The sequence below is a fragment of the Sardina pilchardus genome, chromosome 6 (genome assembly GCF_963854185.1).
Source record: "Sardina pilchardus chromosome 6, fSarPil1.1, whole genome shotgun sequence".
NCBI classification, from domain to species: Eukaryota; Metazoa; Chordata; class Actinopteri; order Clupeiformes; family Clupeidae; genus Sardina; species Sardina pilchardus.
The window spans coordinates 20926570-20942860 of record NC_084999.1 but is presented as its reverse complement, the minus strand read 5'-3'; the positions used below and the strand labels follow the sequence as shown (position 1 = coordinate 20942860).

Sequence of the window (16291 nt, the reverse complement as noted above, 5' to 3'; positions counted from 1 at the left end):
TTGTTTTCGCCCCATTATTCTTTATGTCGATCAGTGAGGATCGAGGCCCGAGGAGCAAGGGAGGATGTATAAAAGCCCAAATGAGAGGCACCCATAGCCTGTGATGTGGATGAACTCTCATGGCTTGATCAAGCTAGACGGAGAGATGATTAGAGTATTACGTATTGTTGTTACTTGTTTGTATTGTTGCTTTAGTTTTTCTTCAGTGACTTTTTATTTGTGTACATTTTTTAGACAGTAGTACAGTAGTAAGAACTATAATTTTGCCAATTTCTGTTGATTGACTTGTCACTGTAACTGAACATATGGTACAGTGAAAGAAAGAAATATTGTCTGCAGCATCAGTTTTGTGCATTGCTTGATGAGGGTTCATCAAAATATTTTTGTCATCTAAATTATTCTATTGCTCTCAAGCAATATGTCTGAATAACATCCATATATTGGAAGAGGGTTTTTACAGATGTGTTTTGAATTTATTGTATTGGTGTGTATAAGACAGCAACAGTGTGGAATCATTCAAAGAATGTGTTAGTGATATGAGAACAGTATAAGGTTTTATCAATGTGTTTATTGTTTTGACAGAAATATTTCATTTTGCTAACAATCTGTTATGTTCTGCTGATTAGGTGTTGTGTTTGGTTAATTGTGTGATGTGTTTAGACAAAAAGAGCCCCGTTTTCAAAATTGTGTGTAAACGATTGGGAAAAACTGTAAAGGAACACTTCACCGTTTTTTCATATTAAACTACGTTATTCCCTCAACTAAGACGAGTTGATACATACCTCTAACGTTTCAATGCGTGCACTCACTGGCTCTGGCGCGCGGCGCAACTTTGATAGCACTTAGCTAGCCCAATGCATTCATTAGCATCCAAACAGAGATGAAGTTAGAAGCGACCAAACACCTCCATGTTTTCCCTATTAAAATACAGTTACACGAGTAGTCACACGACCAAGTATGGTGAGACAAAATAAAACGTGGTGCATTTGTAAGCAGGTAAGAGGGATAACTATATTGTGTGGCGCAGTAATATCCTCACTCTTGCACTTTTCAGTTTCACTTTGGAGTGAGGATATTACTGCGCAGAGTCTAAGTGCTCCCAATGTTATTCCGCCACACAATATAGTTATCCCTTTTGCCTGCTTAGAAATGCACCACGTTTTATTTTGTCTCACCATACTTGGTCGTGCTAAGATCTTTGTAGGAGCGTTTTTAGAATGTTCTTCTAAGCGTTCCCAAGAAGACCTCACGATTCACAGACGAAGCATTTTAATACAGAACGATTCGATACGATGCGATTCGATGCAATACGAAGTAGGCCGCAAAATGCAATATTCTTAATCTCATTTTATTTTCCATACTGCAGATCTTTTTTTGCCACTTTAAATGGCATGAGGAAAGTTACAACTGCATGTCATTAGGTATATGTTTTCCAAAACACTTTGATTGACTGGATTGAAAGGCTGAACAAACATTTTGATAAAAGGAACGTGGCCAAATGCCTCTAAACCAAATCACTCTATATTTATCTATACTGTACATATCACCCTATACTTAGCTGCTGAACCAATCACAATAGTTTAAAACACACAAGGATAGCATGGAGCCACTGTTTTTCCAGACTGGACCCCCTGAAAGGAGGGTAGGGCAGACACAGTTTTCTGTGAATATCTCGAGAACCATATAAGGCCTAGGAGGACCACCTTTTTCTGGTGTGTGATGGGGCCATGTCAACCCATCCCATAACCACCCATTTCATGCATAGTGCCACCTAGTTAAAAATGAAAAAGCAAAAATGTTGTGTTGTAATTGCAGGTATTTCTGACCTGACATGGTCAGAACTGCACAAAATTGCCAGTAAATATCTCAAAAGCTACAGTATCCCATGCATTGGTACATTATCATGTGCTGCACTGGAACTGTAGATTATCATGTCGATTCACTAATGCTTGACCAGATTAAGTCGTGACAGAAGCTTTATTGTTTAAACTTCATGTGCAGACTTGGGAACAGACTCATGCGGTCCATGTGTGGCTGCTCAGATGACAGAGTGAGCCACCCGCACCATTTACTGTCAACAGCAGTCGTGACTCAAACTTGATCTGCAGGCGGTAAGACACTTACATATAATACCCGCCATGCTTTGTGGCATATATGGCGCAATCAATCATCCAATAGAGCATAGCTCTGTCTGTAGGTAATATCGCTACAGTACCAAACACAACTAAGTTTGTTGACTGACTACTGTATGTCTATATTTTTCAATTTGATCAACATGAGCTGAGCTCTGCATGAGTTCATGAAGATTGTGTCATAATTTCTAGTGGAGATAGTATCATCATTTTTCATCTTTTATTTTTTCTTCTCTCAATGATTTATTTACCACAATGTAGGCCTATTTTGTGAATATAGAGATTTCCATGTTGTCATACATGATCTTATGCTACAGGCACTGGAAGATGTGGAGTAAAATGCCATGACATGAAAGCACATGGTTTTAAGAAATCAGCAGCCTGAGATTCTTTGTAAGTTTATCAGCACACATGTCCACAATGGCAAACAGAAAAAGGCAGACGCATGCGCACAAGCACATCTTGGTATTTTTCCAACGACGACTCCTCCTCTCTCAACTGTCCCTCCCATTTCCTTTCTGCTTGCCTCTCCCACGATGAGTAATGTTTACAAATCTCTGGGCACGTGCGTTTGTGTGGTTTATCAAGAATATAAAAGAGGGGGAGCTCATTCAAACAGAAAACTCTCAACAGATAACAAGACAAGTTCTGTGACTGATAAGATCTCAGGAGACTACAAATATTTGAAAACTATATAGAATTTAATGAAGAAGAGAACATGAGCCAGAACAAGAACAACGTAAATGGTAAGAATTTCTATACAATTAGCTAAACTTGTCTCTTTCATTACAACTGAAAATTCTGAAGCTACTGGAGGGCATCCAAAGCACTATCTTAAAAAAGCACCAACCTTAACTCTTTTGCACATACAGATGCAGATACTGTGGATCTAACCTTATGCATGAGGGCCATAATAACTAGGGTTATAGTATCTAGACAGTTGACAGTCCACAGTAGCACAGCATGACTCTGTTGAGGCAGTAACTGTAGCATCATGGAAGTTTCCTCTGGCTCTATGCCAGTAAACACAGGCAGATTGTGAAAGTGAAGTTGAAATGGTATTCAGAAGGTGCAGCAGCTTAATAGTGACTGGATTTCCCCAAAAAAATGACTAATGCAATGAGCATGAAGACACTCTCTTGTTCAGCCTTGTTGAGAAGGTTACACGATCACCTTTTTTGGCTAATGTTGATGTTAATGTTGATGCTAATGTTTTGTAATGCTTGATTGGAAGGTGACAAGGAAAGAGTGTTAGGCATAGGAATCAGTCAACAGGGAACTGTTTAGAAAACACAGGCTCCTCTCCCCATAGAGCTAGAGCAGAGTAGTATCAAAGGAGAATTATCTCCATTACATCAAAAGGTTAAGATAAGATCAGGACACACTTGATGACATTACATACAATCCAAACAACAGTATTTAGTTGGTTAGTTGGACTTCACCTCTTTTTGTTGCCAACATACTGTTGTTTGATTTGGCCCTCAGTTGTAAGAGAGCTTTAGGCATTGACATATCTGATCTCCTTTCTGTTCTTTTATTATTTAATTTCTCTCAATGATCAGAAAGGACCAAGGACCTCCATGTCTGTGGACTCACCTGCCTGGGTCCTCTGACTTTCCACCCTGGGGCCGTGGGTAAGAAGATCACCCTCAGCCATGGGAACTGCAGGGCCTCGAGAGACCTGGAGACCTTCAGGGACGGCCTGGTGTTCAGCAGTCGCCCAGTGAAGCCGGAAGAGAAGGTCCGGATCCAGGTGGAGCGCAGCCTTCTAGCCTGGGAGGGCGGTGTGCGGATCGGCTTCACCAACGAATCCCCGACCACCGGACCACTTCCTCGGCTGGCCATTCCCGACCTCACAGAGAAGCCCGGGTACTGGGCTTTGCCGGTGCCGCAACGTTACTGCCCACCTGGTACCATGGTCAGTTTCTGGATGGATAAAAATGGAGTGATGTGGTACAGGACATCCACTCGAAGTGTGGAATTCTGTAAGCAGACTGATTTGGACCCCTCTCTGCCCCTCTGGGCTATTATTGATGTCTATGGACAGTCCACTACAGTGCTTTTACTCGGTGAGTTTATAACAGTGTATATTGAAGTCATTTCGTCCTGATGGACCAACTGAAACCAGTGAGTCTAACTGTCATTGAGCTGTGGTCTGATTATCATGATTTTGTCTCTTTTTTCCAGGTTCTGAACGAAATTTGAATCGAATTATCAAAACATCCTCCTGCCCCATTCCTGATAGCACATTTAAATGTGGCTATGAAGATACTCCACCTGAATTAAAGAAAAGGAAAGCCATTGCTGAAATTAAGCTGGAACAGCATCAAGAAGATCAAAGTAACAATAACAACTCTCAGAAAATAGGTCAGTATCAATTCAGCACAAAGACCCTCTGCTCTGAGATCATGCAGGCATTATGAAAAGAGGCGTGAACTTGTATTGTTATACAGTGCGCAAGCTCTGAGTCAGGCAATGGTCTAACACAGCTCTTTTATCGTCCAGGGTGCAGGCAGGAGAACTTCCTCGAGTGCTCGGTGTGTCTGGACCGTGAAGCTTGTCTGGCCCCCCGTTGTGGACATCGCTGCCTGTGCCTTCCCTGTGCTGACAGGGTCTTTCAAGAATTCGGCACATGTCCACTGTGTCGGCAGAAGATCTAGAATTCTCCTAGTGCTGGATGTGGAGCTGCCGTGGTGCACAAAGCTCCATGAGGACATTGACAGATTTCAGTCCAGACACATTTGAAAGATGCTATATGCACTCTACCTCAAGCAGTAATCTGTTATTGCACTCATTTTGCACTCAACATTTGGTTTGTCTATTATGTTACCTGTTTACATGTTTGTACTTTGTATAAACATTATTTTCATCATTTATTTTGACACTTTTTTATATTTATGAATATATCTGTGAAATCAGGACGCTAGGAAGGTATTTCCAATAGTTGATCAAGGTTACTTGAATGAAGTTCTAATGACAATGCAGAAATTGTTATTCTGTATCATATGAACTGTTGACATGATAACGTATTGTATTTACTGTGTTAATAATTTATTAATATTTAATTTGGTGCTTGTATACTGTATCTATGAATGTAAATTCCACTTATAAATCATGACTTGACTTGTGACTTAACATGTGGCTATGATTGTTTATTGCTAAGCCAAATGGAGGGAGGGTTCACAGCACATTCATTGGACATTACAGTTTAATCTGGTCACACTGGTTTGCCGTAAAGTCTCAGTTTCACGTAGTAGTGGAGCCAAGAGGCTGCACATTTTCTCATCCAAAACACTAACAGGTCAATAATTACAGTCAGAGTTTCATACCAGGGGGGTATTCCATCAAGCGAGCTAACCGTAGGCCTAAATCGCGGCTAACTTTGATAAGCCTCGCTAATTTTAGAGAGAGCTCGGTTCCATTACTCCCGCTAACAGGAATCTCAGCTGAGTTGCTGGGGTAACATATGCTTCAGGGGTGCGTTTCCCGATAACGATGGATAGTGTCAGGGCACACAGACTCAGGAAACAAGGTTATGATCAATCAAGTTGTTTTAATTTTCAAACATGAACCAAGGCAGGAGAAATAAACAAGGTCTTGGAAGTTAACGCTCAGAAGATCATCAGAATAAGAAGGCAGTCCAAACTTGTAAGAGTGTATCGTCCAACAGAAAGATTTCCAATAGAAAATGTCCAACATAAAAGTTCTACAACCTGGGACGTAGCAGGCACTTCGCGAAACAAGGAGCAGAGCTTCAGGAACAAGGAGCAGTCCATGTGCTGGAGTAAGGTTCTCCGTTGAAGAGGCCAGACGGAGAGAGCAGGGTGACAGGGGTTTAAATGGGCAGCAGGAGATTGGTTACAGGTGCTGGGGAGTAGTAGAGGGGATTGGCTGCAGGTGCTGGGGAGTAGTAGAGAGGAGATTGGATTATTGGGAAAGTGGATAGGATGATTGGGCAATTAGTAGACAGGGGAATTAGATTGGGAGATCGTTGGAGCAGAGTGACGAGGAGTAGAGACTGATGGAGAACCTGGTGGCGTCGTGACATTACCCCCCCCTTCAGGAGCCGCTTCCAGGGACGAGGTGACACGGCGTCGCGGTCGGCCACGGCTGCGGGGGGCTGGTCGACCGGGATGGGTGCCAGATGTCAGATCGGCGCACCCAGGATTGGTCCTCTGGACCGTAGCCCTCCCAGTCGACCAGGTATTCCAGCCGACCTCTGCGACGCCGAGAGTCTAGGATGTCGTGGACGGCATAGACAGGACCCTCGTCCAGGAGAAGCGGCAAAGGGGGATCGACAGCGACACCAGGCTCTGTGGAGGAAGGAGAGAGAGGTGAGTTAAAGGGTTTCAGAAGAGACACATGAAAAGTGGGGTGGATTCGGTAATTAGCAGGGAGCTGGAGCCGATAGGTGACAGGGTTGATCCGGTGAGTTATGGTGAAGGGGCCGATGTATCGAGGGCTGAGTTTTTTGCATGGGAGACGCATTCGGATGTCCCGGGTGGACAGCCACACCTTTTGACCCACTTCATACTCTGGTGCTGAAGATCGTCTCACGTTGGCATGGCGACTGTGGCGATTGACAGCCCGCTGAAGATGGTGGTGCGCCTCTCCCCAGACCCTCTCACTTTCCTGATACCAGCGGTCAACGGCAGGGACATCGGAAGATTCTCCTGTCCAGGGGAACAGTGGAGGTTGGTGACCAAGGATGCATTGGAATGGTGTTAGGCCAGTGGAAGGTTGGCGGAGAGAGTTCTGCGCATACTCGGCCCAGGGTAAGAAGTGACTCCAGGTGTCTTGGTGCCGGTGACAGTAGGTTCGAAGATACCGGCCGATCTCCTGAATCTTCCGTTCCGTTTGTCCATTTGTTTGGGGGTGATAGCCTGATGTCAAACTCACGCTTACACCCATCAGACGGAGAAAGGCTCGCCAGAAGCGGGAAATAAATTGGGGCCCTCGGTCCGACACCACATCTTCTGGGATGCCATAATTTCTGAACACGTGAGTGAATATGGCCTCTGCTGTCTCAGCTGCCGTGGGGAGACTCTTGAGTGGAATGAGTTTGCAGGCTTTGGAGAATCTGTCAACCACGACAAGGATGCAGGTATTGTCGTTGGACGGTGGGAGGTCTGTGACAAAGTCGACCCCAAGGTGTGACCAAGGGCGTTGTGGTATCGGTAGAGGAATCAACTTCCCCACAGGGAGGTGACGAGGAGTTTTTGACATTGCGCAGTCTGGGCATCCCGCAACAAGCTTGCGGATTTCCCGAGCCATGCCAGGCCACCAATAGCGATCTTGGAGAAGCGTAAGGTTGGCGTTGGCCCCGGGGTGTCCAGTGCCGGGGTTGCAGTGCGCAGAGGTGAGGAGTTGAGTTCTGAGCTGTCGGGGAACGTAGACAAGACCAGCTGGGGTATTCGGTGGAGCTGGATCAGACTCCCTGGCGGCGGCCATCTGCTCATCCAGGGACCACAGGATGGGACTCAAGATGTACTCATTTGGTAGGATGGGTTCGGGTTGCTCACTGGACTCCTCTGGATGGTGAAGTCTTGATAGTGCATCTGCCCTAGGATTACGTGATCCAGGTCTGTAGCTGATGGTGAAATTGAAGCGAGTGAAAAAGAGGGCCCATCTGGCTTGGCGGGGGTTGAGTCGTTTTGCTTCTTTGAGGTATTGGAGATTCTTGTGATCAGTCAGGACTGAGAATGGGTGTTTCGATCCTTCAAGCCAATGTCTCCACTCCTCCAGGGCTAGCTTGATGGCAAGTAATTCACGATTTCCGATGTCATAATTACGTTCTGCTGGGCTAAGCTTCCTAGAGAAGTAGGCACAAGGATGAAGACGAGGAGGGTTACCTTGGCACTGAGAAAGAACCGCACCAACACCAGTGGTGGATGCATCCACCTCAACGATGAACTTCCTCTCAGGGTCTGGGTGGCGGAGGATTGGTGCAGATGCAAAGGCCTGTTTCAACTTCTGGAAGGCCTCTGAGGCTTCAGGAGTCCAGGATAGGCTTTTGGGTTTGTTTCGGAGTAGAGAGGTGAGGGGTGCTGTAATCAGACTGAAGCCGTGGATGAAGCGTCTGTAGAAATTTGAGAACCCCAAGAAGCGTTGGAGTCCCTTGACTGTGTGTGGAGCATCCCAGGAGAGGACCGCCTTCACCTTCTGGTCGTCCATGCTGATTCCGTGGTTGCTGATGTCATAGCCCAGGAAGTGAACAGCAGTTTGGTGGAAGAGGGACTTCTCAGCCTTCACGAAGAGCTGAAACTCACGCAACTTCGTCAGGACCAGGGAGACGTGCTTGACATGATCTGTGGGGTTGGATGAGTATATGAGTATATCATCAATGAAAACCATGACAAACAGATTGAGATATTCTCTGAACACTTCATTGATAAACCCCTGGAAAACTGATGGTGCGTTTGACAAACCGTAGGGCATCACCAGGTATTCATAGTGACCGGTGGGAGTGACGAAAGCAGTCTTCCATTCGTCACCTTGGCGAATACGGACTAGATTGTAGGCACTTCTCAGATCCAATTTGGAGAATATCTTGGCATCACGCAGTTGCTCAAGAGCTGCCGGAACAAGTGGAAGAGGATATCTGAACTTCACTGTGATATTATTGAGTGCACGGTAATCAATGCAGGGTCTAAGTCCACCATCCTTCTTAGCCACGAAGAAGAAGGAAGAAGCCACTGGCGATTTAGATGGGCGTATGTATCCCAATTGTAATGCTTCTTCAATGTAGTTCTTCATTGCCTCTTGCTCAGGGACGGAGAGTGGGTAGACCTTTCCTCGCGGTAGGGGCTGACCAGGTTCCAGGTCGATTGCGCAGTCCCAGGGTCGGTGTGGAGGAAGGTGAGATGCACGGCGCGGACAGAACACATTACTGAATGAGGAGTACTCAGGTGGGACAACTACTGGACGACTCTGCCCTGGACTTTCAATGGTGGTGGCATTGAGTGACAACACTGGAGACTGAGTACTGGGGCGAGGAAGTTTTGGGAAACAGTTGGAATGGCATTTCTTTCCCCATTGAAGTATTTCTCCAGTGGACCAGGAGATCACAGGTGCATGTTGGATAAGCCAGGGGCGTCCTAGAATTAGATCGACTGTGGAATCTTCAAGGATATAAAAGGTAACTTTCTCCACATGTAGACATCCAACACGCAGCACTAGGTTATTTGTGTGATATTGGACCCGCTTGCGAGCTAAGGGCTTACCCACTATTGAGTGGACGTCGAGGGGGGCAGTGCAGTGGGTCCTCTGGAGCTGGAGACGCTGGACAAGGGACCCGGAAATGAAGTTCCCGGCTGACCCTGAATCAAGGAGAGCAAAGACTGGGTAGGTGGACATAGCATTGGACAGAGCAACTTCAATGAGTAATGGTTTGTAATGCACAAGTGGAGTACTCACGATACCGACCATGGGTCGTGGTGGCCGTGTGGGGCATCTAGTGATGAAGTGGCTAGAAGACCCACAGTACAGACATAGATTTTGGGTCATGCGCCGCCGGCGCTCTGCTGGGGTGAGCCGCAGAGAATCTACTTGCATAGGTTCGGTCCCAGCAGCTGCATTTCCATCATCGACTTGGGGAACAGAGGCTGAAGTGGGATGGCGGAGGTCCTTGAAACAGCACTCTCGGCGATTGGCTACTCGAATGGCGAGCTGAATGAATCTTTCCAGACCGATGGCATCATCATATGGGGACAGCTGGAGACGGAGAGAGGGTTCCAACCCTTGTCTGAAAACGGTGAGTAGTGCAGGTTCGTTCCACCCACTGATGGCAGCCAAGGTTCGGAATTGGATTGCGTACTCAGAGACAGACTTCTTGCCCTGCCTCAGGGCATGTAATTTGGCCTGGGTGGAGGAATCACCTTCAGGTAGGTCAAAGACTTCTTTGAAATGAGCCACAAAGTTGTCCACCGATGCTGTTGTGGGGCCATTTTGTCTCCAGATGCTTTCAGCCCATTGCAAGGCACGCCCCGAGAGCAGAGAGATGATATAGGCTACTCGTGATCGGTCTGTAGGGAATCGGTGTGGCTGCATTTCCCAGGCCAATGAGCATTGCAACAAGAATCCCTTGCATGCCTCCGGGGTTCCAGAATATGGTGATGGATTCACCACTGCGTTTGCTGGAATCATTGCTGGGGGAGCCACTGGAGCTGGGGCTGCTGCTGGTGCTGGGGTGGCCGCTGCTACGGTTGCAGAGTTGGAAAGGGTCTGACGTGCATTGTCCACCATTCCTTGGAAGGGATCCACATGGTCAGCTCTTAATGGTTGAGGCTCCATTGCCTGGTCTGGCCTTCTGTCAGGGCACACAGACTCAGGAAACAAGGTTATGATCAATCAAGTTGTTTTAATTTTCAAACATGAACCAAGGCAGGAGAAATAAACAAGGTCTTGGAAGTTAACGCTCAGAAGATCATCAGAATAAGAAGGCAGTCCAAACTTGTAAGAGTGTATCGTCCAACAGAAAGATTTCCAATAGAAAATGTCCAACATAAAAGTTCTACAACCTGGGACGTAGCAGGCACTTCGCGAAACAAGGAGCAGAGCTTCAGGAACAAGGAGCAGTCCATGTGCTGGAGTAAGGTTCTCCGTTGAAGAGGCCAGACGGAGAGAGCAGGGTGACAGGGGTTTAAATGGGCAGCAGGAGATTGGTTACAGGTGCTGGGGAGTAGTAGAGGGGATTGGCTGCAGGTGCTGGGGAGTAGTAGAGAGGAGATTGGATTATTGGGAAAGTGGATAGGATGATTGGGCAATTAGTAGACAGGGGAATTAGATTGGGAGATCGTTGGAGCAGAGTGACGAGGAGTAGAGACTGATGGAGAACCTGGTGGCGTCGTGACAGATAGACACTCTTACGAGGGTTTTCTACGATTCATCTTAAGATCGATCGTTAGGATTTGCCTACTGTTTCCCGAACATGCTCGTAGCGTGAACGCGCGTGCATTGCTCTTGCGATGCTCTTAAGGGGAGCTGTCCACCGAAGCAGTGCTGAATATTTCGCAACTCTGTTGAAAAAAAGACACGGAAGCACGAAGATGTCAAGGGCGCGGGAAGTGGGTGCGGAGGGTACTGCATCCCCTGCAAAACATTCCTTTTCATCAAAATTTGCCATAAGCGAGCACATTTTGTAGCCTATATGCACATAGTAAAAACAGTTATGAATAGGCTAGCTTTGAGTAGCCTATCTATAGATATCCATAGCCTACATTAAATGTTATACAGCCTAGGTATAAAAGTAAGTGAAAGTGACGTGACTCGCTGAGGAGAGACGTCGCAAGCAGGCTAGTTGACTATTTCGAGTCGCAGAAAATATATTAGCCCACAGAAAATAATAGGACTAGGCCTATAGGCGACGTTCTTCTCCCGGCAGTAAAACCTTTTGCCGCGATTCATTCCAGCCTACAAATTCAAGAAAGTAAATCATTTATACGTAAGGGATAATCAACGACGCGCCGTGCGTTTATAGGAAAATAATGCACGTTCGAAGTGGTAATAAGGACCCGACGCCGCAGGCGGAGGGGACTTTACACTTCGATAAGTGCATTATTTTCCTATAAACGCACGGCGCGGAGTTGATTATCCCGCTTATACCACTGTTACTATCACTTTCGTTTATATTGCCGCTGTCTTAGATACAACGTTGTTGTTTTTACCGTTACATTGACATTGGCGAATTAATATTCAAGTGTAATAAGCCCAAAAGTAGGGAACTTAGAAAAATAATGCACGTTCCAAACAGCGCATCACAATAGGAAATTTGACCAAGCAGTGGTATAATTGTAAAATAAATCTATTTGTCAGATCCCGAACAAACCGAAAATCTTGCTTTGCTTTTAACAGGTTGGCTATGCATGTCTTACAATCAAACTCACTTACAGAGCACTCAGAGAAAGCAAACCTCCGCTGAGCGAACACATAACTGCCTCCTGTATCCAGACGGATCACTCAACGTCCCGAACATTTAATTGACAGACAAATTGTTTAGTAAAACAATAAATTGCTTCTGAAATGACTAACGCATCTCTCCGTTATCACATGTCGTTGCACAAAAACATGTTCACGTAAAAAAAAAAAAATGTCTGTGAAATGTATTCAATCAGTTGTAATTGGTCACGTGGAAAGAGTTGCCTATTTAATGGCCACAATCAACACCGAGGGGTTTGGACGAAATGGAGAGAAAACGGAAGCAGGCCTTCCGCCCAGAAGAAGTGCGCCTCCTCATCGAGGAAATTGAGGCGCACAAACGAGTGATATTCGATCGATTTAAAGGTGCCCACACCAATCAGCAAAAGCAGAAGGTGTGGGCACAAATCGCAGAGAACCTGGCAGCTGCTACGGGGGTTCTGCGGTCAGGGCCCGATCTGCGCAAGAAGTGGCAGGACTTCGCTAGCCTGGCCAAAAAGAAAGCTGCTGCTGTACGGCAGCAGATAGCTGCAACAGGCGGAGGCAGCAGCGCAGCACCTCCCTTAACCCCCGAAGAGGAGATGGCCCTGGGTATCCTGGGGACCACTGCGTCGCTGGGGATCCCTGGGGGCATAGATGTCATGGGGGGCATCGACCATGAGCAGCCAGGGACCTCAGCAGGACCACCATTCCCACCCCAGGAATCCAGGAGCCCCTGCAACATCCCTCCTGCTGCTGCCTCTCCTGCTCCTGCTGCTGCTCCTGCAGTTCCTGCTGGACCTGCTCCTGCTGCAGCTCCTTCGGCTGCTCCTGCTGGTCCTGCTGCTCCCGCTGCCACCTGCCAGTGCAGCCAGGACCTGGTACAGCTGGAGAAGGAGAAGCTGGAGCTGCTGAAGGAGCTGTGTGGCATCGCAAGGGAGGCCTCCAAACGCGATGCCACTTATCAGGAGCAGGTCCTGGCTCTGAAGAGGGCCAAGTTGCACCTGTTGGCTCGACAGGTGGCCTTGGAGGAGGAGAAGTTGGCTCGGCCAACTATTTCGGTGCCAATTGTCGTGGCTGACCAGCAAGGTGATTCATAATTGTGTGCTATTGTGATTGTGTGTTTGATAGAAATGAGCCAAACAGTTTTGATTGGGCTTTACTTTGGAAATGCCATTTCACCTGAATACTTTTCCTCTCTTTCCAGATGGTCCAAGTGAGCCCAACAATTAATAAAAAAAATTGTACATCACAGCCTGTGCTTTCTTTGTCATTATTCTACATTCCTGAGGATAAGTAGTTGTTAAGAACCTAGAAGGTGTAAGGTAATCGGTGTGAAATGTTCATAAAGTATGATGAAGTTATTCCCATTGAAAAGTGTGGGGCTAAATGCTGACTTAATTGTAAAGGTTTTAGATGTGAACCATCAGTTGTTAAAGCCAAAACGCATGACAGTTTCACTAATCATGTAATGATGCTGCCTTTGTTGCATGTGTCTGAGCCATAAAGAACATGCAGAACACAACCTTGACTAATGACAACCGTTATTGCCTGCCTGCCATGAGGAATTAGACAAATGAGTCGTTTGCATTTTCGACACACAAGTACCTTGATGTCAAACACATACTCCTGATGGCTCACAGGATCAGAGTCACCTGTGCAGTGTTGTGTAACCTGTACACATACCCTCACATAAGCCAGTGTGTGTAATTACATTTTATTTGGCAGACGTACGCATTGGCCACATACACTTAATTGTTGCGCATGTGATTACATCAAGATGATACCTCACAGCCTCCACATCAATTATCTTTAATCATCTGCATGTTTTTGTAATTACTATACGAACCTACATATACTTAGCGACAATGTAGGCCGGCAGAGCAAACCATGGCTGGGAGACAGCGAGTGCTCGCGCTCCGTGCGCAAGAGAGAGAGCGACAGAGAGAGAGAGAGAGAGAGAGAGGCAGAGGCGTCCCCGGAGTGACCTTGTGCGTCTGAACGCTACCCTCCGGGCGAATAACAACCCCATGGAGGTGTTTAATGATCGGGCGATCATTGAGAGGTACAGGCTGCCGAGGGAGGCTATCAGGCAACTCCTTGAGGCCACCGGCGAGGACCTGAGACGCTCAACTCGGAGGAGTTTTGCGCTCACCGCGGAAACGCAACTGTTGGCCGCCCTCAGATTCTTCGCCACAGGGAGTTTCCTCCAGGTCGTGGGTGATGGCCATGGCCTATGCAAGGCTTCGGTGTCACGGTCCGTTCAGGCGGTGACCGACTGCCTGCTGCGCCTGGTACCTGAACACCTGACCTTCCCCACGAGAGAGGAGATGACGGGGATACAGGGGCATTTTTTCCGCACGCACCATATTCCGCAGGTGACTGGAGTGGTGGATGGCACGTTAGTTCCCATACTGACACCCCACGATGATGGTCACATCTACATCTGCCGGAAGGGCTACGCGGCCATCAATTGCCAGGTTGTGTGTGACCACCGAGGCATCATCCTCGACGTCGTAGCGAGATGGCCCGGGAGCACCCACGACTCCTTCATCTTCAGGGAGTCCACCATTGGCCGGGAGGCAACTGCGTCCAGGGGTGAGTGGCGACTCCTCGGCGACAGTGGTTATCCTCTCCGGCCATTCCTCTTCACACCTGTGGCCAACCCTGAGGACGACCACCAGCGAGCCTTCAACGAGGCTCACCGTCTGGCGAGGAGCGTTGTCGAGCGCACCATCGGGCGGTGTAAGATGCGCTTCAGGTGTCTTCACCGATCCAGCGGGGGACTCCTCTTTAGTCCAGCCAAGGCCTGCGCGGTAATTTGTGTAACAGCCATGTTGCACAACATTGCCGTGCGGGCAGGGCTTCAGCTGGATGAGCCTGAGGAGGACGAGGAGGAGGCTGCCGGTGTGCCACACGAGGGGGGACGTCCCGATGACCAGCCTCAACACTATCGGGCTGGTTTTGAGGCCCGCCGTGATGTCATCCACACCTTTTTTTGATGTTTTTTTGGTTATTCCCTCCCCACAGAGCACTGTCACCAATCACCACCAGCACACCTTGCATCCTCCCTATGTTTTTGCCCCACTGCCCTTCCAAGTTCTCTCCTACACCGTCTGCACAACTCTCTCATTTTGTTCTCCGCCCCATTGTCCTGTTGCCTGTTTTGCTTTTTTTGGCCACTTCATAGGCCTTTTTTTTTTATTTTATTTTTTTATTTTTTTTGTTTTTCCGTCATATTCCTTCCGTCTCCTTTTTGGGACACATAATAACACTTTCACAACATTGATGAATAATTACTGCACCAGCCACCTAAGACTACCTAAGAACATAGCCTATACACTCGCACAAGCGAAGTCAGTTTTATACAGTGTCTAGACGCATATTGCAGAGGTCTTGCCGCATATGCCTCAGTGGAGTCACCAGCAGGAAGTTCGGTGACATTCCATAGACACGTGTAATGTCACTGATATTCCTGCTGGAGACTCCACTGAGGCATATGCGTTACGACGCTCTTAGGCAGTAACGAGCACTCTGGATCACTCGTAGATCTACGAGTGTTTTCACGATGCTCTTAAGCTACGATGGTTTCGGGAAACAGTCGGCAAATCTTAAGACGGTCGTAAGAGGGACTTTACGATCATCGTAGGCTTACGATGCTTTCGAGAAACGCACCCCTGAACTAACCTGGTCGGTGGCAATCTGTGTTGCAAATAAAAAACACCAGTCGGAAAACGAGTCCCAAACCGTTTGTTCCGTCAACCTGTGCTTTCGTCACCTGTAGCCTACAACTTAAAAAATAGAAGGAGAAACTTTTTTTCCGACAGTGTTGTAAGCATTGATTAAGGCTACCTATCCGCTAGTTTAAATGAATTTCTGAAAATTATGCAACTTAGGCCTACATTGTTTGAACTTGATCTGTGTGTGGTCCAAGGAATCTTGCGGCACTGCACAAAGTAGGCCTACGTCTTTCATGGTGTCATGCGCAGCGTGACAGGACATATCCGAGGCATGTTTGCGTGTTCTCGGGTTCGGTTCCCATGCGATGAATTTACATAGGCTATGTTAACACATTAATATTGCCATGTTTAGTTATACTCTTTAATGAAATGCATCACTATTAAGGGTCATACAGTAGCCTAGCTTCAGTGACAGTAGGCAGGCTGTCAGTGTGCTATACGATGCAAGGCAAGCCAGCCTATAGCCTAATTCTGTAAAGGCTATAACAATTAAAACCGTTATAGGCTAGTCTAATTAATTAGGCA

The 16291-nt window shown here is 47.0% G+C and overlaps 2 protein-coding genes across 2 annotated transcripts; both read left to right on the top strand.

Moving 5' to 3' along the window:
* Positions 1–2763: 2763 nt before the first annotated feature.
* Positions 2764–5229, top strand: LOC134082929 (E3 ubiquitin-protein ligase NEURL3-like). The gene is made up of 4 exons (XM_062538984.1): positions 2764–2878; positions 3695–4201; positions 4320–4499; positions 4638–5229. The coding sequence occupies exons 1-4, from the start codon at positions 2851–2853 to the stop codon at positions 4790–4792; spliced, it is 870 nt and encodes a 289-aa protein (XP_062394968.1). The 5' UTR covers positions 2764–2850; the 3' UTR covers positions 4793–5229.
* Positions 5230–14056: 8827 nt separating this feature from the next.
* LOC134083397 (putative nuclease HARBI1) lies at positions 14057–15028 on the top strand. The gene has a single exon (XM_062539725.1). It carries the CDS (start codon positions 14057–14059, stop codon positions 15026–15028), a length of 972 nt encoding a protein of 323 aa, XP_062395709.1.
* The last annotated feature ends 1263 nt before the right edge of the window (positions 15029–16291 follow it).